General features: G+C 34.6%; 1 protein-coding gene across 1 annotated transcript; it reads left to right on the forward strand.

Annotated features, from left to right (window-relative positions):
* Positions 1 to 1,186: 1,186 nt before the first annotated feature.
* Positions 1,187 to 2,398, forward strand: LOC142221770 (phospholipase A1-like). Its single transcript, XM_075291565.1, has 2 exons — positions 1,187 to 1,310; positions 1,378 to 2,398. Exons 1-2 carry the CDS (start codon positions 1,271 to 1,273, stop codon positions 2,355 to 2,357), a joined length of 1,020 nt encoding a protein of 339 aa, XP_075147680.1. The 5' UTR covers positions 1,187 to 1,270; the 3' UTR covers positions 2,358 to 2,398.
* The last annotated feature ends 3,602 nt before the right edge of the window (positions 2,399 to 6,000 follow it).

A 6,000-nucleotide genomic window follows, 5' to 3' on the forward strand; every position in this document is an offset into this window, starting at 1 on the left:
CAAATATACGTATGTACTAAAATTTTCACATATAAACAGCACTTTGAATCCACAAATTTAAGTTCAAAGTTCAAAAGTGTTTACAACATTTTGAACTACTAAACCTCCTCTTACAATCTACATTTAAAAGTTTTCTTTATTCACTTTTATTGCGAAAAAAATCAGGCACGAAATTTTTAAATTTTTGCTCTCCTTGCACTGAAAAAAATATTGTCGTGAGGTCAAAGATTTCATGTCTTTAAAATACGAATACAAATTTTGCTTAGCATAGAAGACGCATTTCACTAAAATAAAGTTATTTTCCTTGTCCAAAAGTCGATAAACTTTTCAATGAAGTCGTATTGTTCTTATAATTAAGTGATTTGACTTAAAAATGGGTATCTTAACATGAAAGAAAAAAATTATAGGCTAAGGCCAACTTGACTTTAATAATTCAGAAAAATTTTTTAAATTTAATGAAATTGTCTTTAAATTTGTTGTCTTTTTGCATCTTGACTACAAAGCAAAAAATCGTTCAAATATAGGACATGTTTTTCAAAACTTTATTTTAAAGAAGTTTTTTACTTCAAACATAGCATAATTTCTACTGGAAGTCGAGTCCTAATTTGGAAAATAAAGTTGCCATTAACTCGTTTTTAAAGGACTTTGATAGCATATGAAGAAAAAAAGCTGAGAAAGCAAAAAATTAAAATTTGCTTCGTAGAAGCAAGTACACAAAACCTAAATTTAAAAGAGAATTGTGTCTTAAAAGTATCCTTACTTGTATTCTCCGCTTCTTTGGCTCGGAATGAATACCAAATTTTTTAAAGTAAAGACAAAATCTTTGGAACCGAGTATGCTTTTTTTTCAGTGTGATTACACGCAACTTGCATAAATTTTGGTAAACATTGGCAGTCTTTTTCTCCTGAACAGGGTTGCCAAGTTTTAAATTGACTTTAGATTTGTACTCTCCAAGATGTTCTATAGTAATTTCAATTGGAACATCCAATAATTTTTCATTTTGAAAATTTGACTTTTTGCCGCTGTTTTGCGATTTCCGCCCATAGTGCACGGTGGCAACGAACAATACTTCGATTGGTCCGCCTGTTACCTTTTTATCGTTTGTTTGCGCTTCCAATATAACAAAAACTACTGTACGATCACATCATAAATAATATAACAAGCCTCCCGATTAGGGGATTAAATATAAATCAATTACAAACATTTATCATTCAAAGTATAAAAGGGATGTAATTTTTATACTTTGCCATTAGATAGTATCAGTATAACCATGAACTACTTTTCGATACTTGTTCTTTGTATAGTTAGTGGTAAGAACTAGACCTCAATCATACAAAAAATCATACAAGGATAACTAATGCACTTTATGGTTTACAGTTACAGCTAGAGCCTCCAATGTCCCAGAGGGGGATCGTGTAAATGGTGAAAATGGTTGGTATATACCTCAAACCAATGGATCTCTGGTATGGATGGACTTGGAGGAAGCAGAGTCCTATTTAAATCACGCTGAACGTTTGTCCACAAATCCTGTGACCTTCCTCTTGTACACCTCAGCGAATCCCAACAATGGACACAAAATAACCGCTTCAAGTAAATCCATTGAAAATTCTCCCTTTAATCCTAAAAATCCCACAAGAATTACCATACACGGTTGGAATGCCGGACGAAACGACTATGTCAATTGGGGTATACGTAAAGCCTTCTTATCGCATGGTAACCATAACATTATCACTGTGGATTGGAATCGTGGCCGTTCTGTAGATTATGCATCTTCAGTTTTGGCGGTTTCTGGAGTAGGCAAAAAGGTTGCCAACTTAATTGATTTTCTAGTCACCAAACATGGTTTGCAACTGAGAGATGTGGAAATCATAGGTCACAGTTTGGGAGCCCATGTTGCTGGATTCAGTGGAAAGTATGTTAAAAGTGGTCAAGTCCATGCCATTATTGGCCTGGATCCTGCCTTACCCCTATACCATTATAATAAGCCATCTAAACGTTTGTCCCACACTGATGCCCATTATGTGGAGACGATTCAAACCAATGGTGGTCAACTGGGATTTTTGAAACCTATTGGCAAAGGCTCCTTTTATCCCAATGGTGGTAAATCACAACCTGGATGTGGTATAGATCTGATTGGTTCTTGTGCCCACAGCAGATCCATTATTTACTATGTTGAAGCGATTGAGAGAGATAATTTCGCTAGTGTGGAATGTGACAGTTACAACAGTGCTATTGCCAAAAATTGTGGTACCACCTATAGCTCTGTACGTATGGCCTCATCTAGCAATCCATTTACAGCTGAGGGGGTATTTTATGTCCCTGTTAATAAGGGTTCTCCCTACGGAAAATTAGAATAAACTTTAATTCAATAAAGTGAAGAATTGTGAAACATTGAAAACATAGATGTTGATTAAAACATAATCTCAACCTCAACTACCACCGTGTAGAACACATTTTTGGTACCAGATAACATTTTATACACTGAAAAAAATATTGTCGTGAGGTCAAAGATTTCATGTCTTTAAAATACGAATACAAATTTTGCTTAGCATAGAAAACGCATTTCTCTAAAATAAAGTTATTTTCCTTGTCCAAAAGTCGATAAACTTTTCAATAAAGTCGTATTGTCCTTATAATTAAGTGATTTGACTTAAAAATGGGTATCTTAACATGAAAGAAAAAATTTATAGGCTAAGGTCAACTTGACTTTAATAATTCAGAAAAATTCTTTAAATTTAATGAAATTGTCTTTAAATTTTTTGTCTTTTTGCATCTTGACTACAAAGCAAAAAATCGTTCAAATATAGGACATGTTTTTCAAAACTTTATTTTAAAGAAGTTTTTTACTTCAAACATAGCATAATTTCTACTGGAAGTCGAGTCCTAATTTGGAAAATAAAGTTGTCGTTAACTCGTTTTTAAAGGACTTTGATAGCATATGAAGAAAAAAAGCTGGGAAAGCGAAAAATTAAAATTTGCTTCCTAGAAGCAAGTACACAAAACCTAAATTTAAAAGAGAATTGTGTCTTAAAAGTATCCTTACTTGTATCCTCCGCTTCTTTGGCTCGGAATCAATACCAACATTTTTAAGTGTAATCGGGAGTAATCGTTATTTCAACAGATGTGATTTCATAATTTCACCACGAGTCTGGAATCAATATTTCGAGGCGCCCAAGCCTATGGTGATTGATATAAGAAGCAATTAATAATTTTCGTATCTAATATTCTCTTATACTTTTTTATCTCATTCTGGAAATTAATTTTATGATTTTTTGCTTTGTCCCTATGTCACTAAAATTAATCTGTAATCCGTTTATTCATAAACGTTTCAAGCACCTGTTAAAAGAATCCCTCCATAGTACAAATTCATAAAGAATTTGCAAAGTTTTTATTACACAGCTCTTCACTACGGTTTACTGCATTATAAATAAAAAAGAACTATTTGTTTTTAAATCAAGGGTATTTCTTAACGTTCATTTGTATGCCACGACAAATACAAATCCACCTGCAGAGTGAAATGCTTCATTATTTCTATATTTCTTTTTTTTTGGTATTCTGCAGATGAAATCTCAATTCTGCTTTAGCTAAAACCAAAAATATTCTTGAAACTAATGGAAACCTTTATTTGTTTGTGGGCGAAATATTGTCCAATAACAATTTTGGATTTCCACACGTAAAACATTTTTTCGCCAAAACAAATTTTTAGGCAAACGAAGATTTATTTTTCTAGAGAAAATGAATATGTCCAAACAAACGTTGATATGGTTGAAATTTTTGGAAAATTTGGATTGGAAGAGGTTGAATTTTAGCCGAACAAAATTTTGTTTTGGTTAGTCAACCATTTTCGTAATATATGTTCATTATTTTTGTGGATCAAGGTAATTTTGTTCTGTGTATTATTTTCAACACTTTAAACTCCTAACCAATATAGCGACCATAAAGTTTTTTGACATGACCTCAAAGAAAAGGCCAACCCAAAACCAATTCACGACAGCTGATGCCAGTACATCTGCTGATTTTATTTGGTTTTCGATTCGTTTTGTTTGAAAATAGAATTATGCTGCAGAAACTATGCTGACTAAAGCGGTTATGAAGGCTGAAAGGAACATTCAAGTAAGTCAATGTTGTCCTTATTGGGTGTAAACAAACGATGTAATTTTTCTCTATTACAGATTTGTAGACAAGCAGAGGTCGTTCTTAAACCCACCATCATGACGTGGTGAAGGTGGTACAAAATTATTAGTTATTATACAAAAAATCATTTTTATCTAATTCAATCACGAAATTAATTGATCCAATTAGTTTTCTAATTGAAATTGAAATGAAAAAAAATGAAATTCAATCTCGATAATGCTAGAATCAATCAATTATTTGGGAATTAATAATTGGGAATAAAAAATATACTTGATTAAAAGCAGTAATTGCTTTCTTCGGCACTTTCAATTAATGTTTTATTTGGTTCAATTAAAAATTCAATTTATTTTTATATTACCTTTAGATAAAATTTATGTCACCTTTACAAAAAAAATCTTGTAATTTTCATACAATGTGCCGTTTTTATGAATTTTCCGTTTATAATTATAGTTGGTTTTTGCCTTGAATTTGATTTCATGTCCTTAAACGACGAATGCGAATTTGGCTTAGCCATGAAGACACACTTCTCTGATGTAAAGATTATTTTCATTTCCAAATATTATGTTAATCAACGTAACGTTTCGTTGATTAACATAATATTGGGGATCAGTCGACCCAAGCACGTTGTCGGCTAAGCAAAGCGATTCCTTAAAATGGGCTCAAGGAATTCTTGAAGCTGGAAAAAGGGAACGATCACCGGATGAGCTACCATCCTCTAAACGGGATCAAAGATCGTTTGCCTCAGTTGCAAAAGACAGCCTTGTGATGGCTATTATTAATAAAGGAGCATTGGACGGTATGATTCCAAGGCAAAAATGGGGGGAAATTGAGAACGCGATGTCTGGTGTCTACTCAGAGGTGCGAAAAAAGTTTCCCGGACCAAGTCCTCGACAGCAAGATGCTGGATGGTATCAAGGACGATATAAGTTAATAGCTTTTGCAGACCAGAGGTCTATGGATTGCTTTAAAGCTGCATTGATGCTAATTGGTGAAGTTTGGGAAGGAGCCGCTTTGGAGTTAGTCGATAAAAAAGACATACCGGCTAAACCTAGAGCACATGCATGGATACCGGCAAACCCTCCTGATCCTGAGTCAATACTAGAGAGACTAAAAGAATGTAACCCAGATCTTCCAACCGCCGATTGGAAGGTTGGTCGTTTGGATGAGGTGGATGGACCAAGACGACATGCGGTGTTTATATTAAACATAGAGTCGCTGCCACATCTAGCCCAGACCCAAGGACGCGTAAGTTATGGCTTTCATGATATCCATATGAAGGTATACAAAAGCGATCAGCCAAAGGATACCGAAACGGACAAGCCTTCGGTAGAGTCAGCAGTGAAAAAATCTCCTAGCGAAGCCGAAGGAGACATAAAACCTGCAGACTATGGCGAAAATCATATGCGGGAAGTTTCTACAGGCTCAAGCCTCACCAAAGCTGAACCGCGGATTGTTGCGAGAGTCACCGAGATCTGTGAAGAGGAAGCCCTTGATGACTCAATTGAAGCGGCTGATGTGACGGTGGTTGAAAATTTGGATGGTTCTACGGTTCCTCCAGATAAATCTTCACCATTGTAAGGCCGCTTGTGCTGCCTTAAAAGTTCTCCTGATGAAAGGAGACATAGATATAGTTCTTATTCAAGAACCATACATATATAAGAACAAGATCTGTGAATTAAGCACTCCGGGTTTCAAACTTTTGCATAATACCGATAACGATATAAATCGAGCATGTATAATTGCTAAAAACGAACTAAACTTGTTTCTGCTTCCTTCATTGAGCAATGCAGACACTGTCGTAGCCAGTCTAGAGATATCCACATGCAAATATTGTGTATCTTCGGTTTACATGGGACATGATAGGGA

The sequence above is a fragment of the Haematobia irritans genome, chromosome 1 (assembly GCF_050003625.1).
Source record: "Haematobia irritans isolate KBUSLIRL chromosome 1, ASM5000362v1, whole genome shotgun sequence".
Taxonomy (NCBI): Eukaryota; Metazoa; Arthropoda; class Insecta; order Diptera; family Muscidae; genus Haematobia; species Haematobia irritans.

What these genes read in the sequence shown, in the direction of transcription:
- LOC142221770 (XM_075291565.1), top strand. Translation starts at nt 1,271, where the DNA reads ATGAACTACTTTTCGATACTTGTTCTTTGTATAGTTAGTG. An exon ending in TGTTCTTTGTATAGTTAGTG is followed by an intron (nt 1,311 to 1,377) that starts GTAAGAACTAGA and finishes TATGGTTTACAG; the next exon opens with TTACAGCTAGAGCCTCCAAT.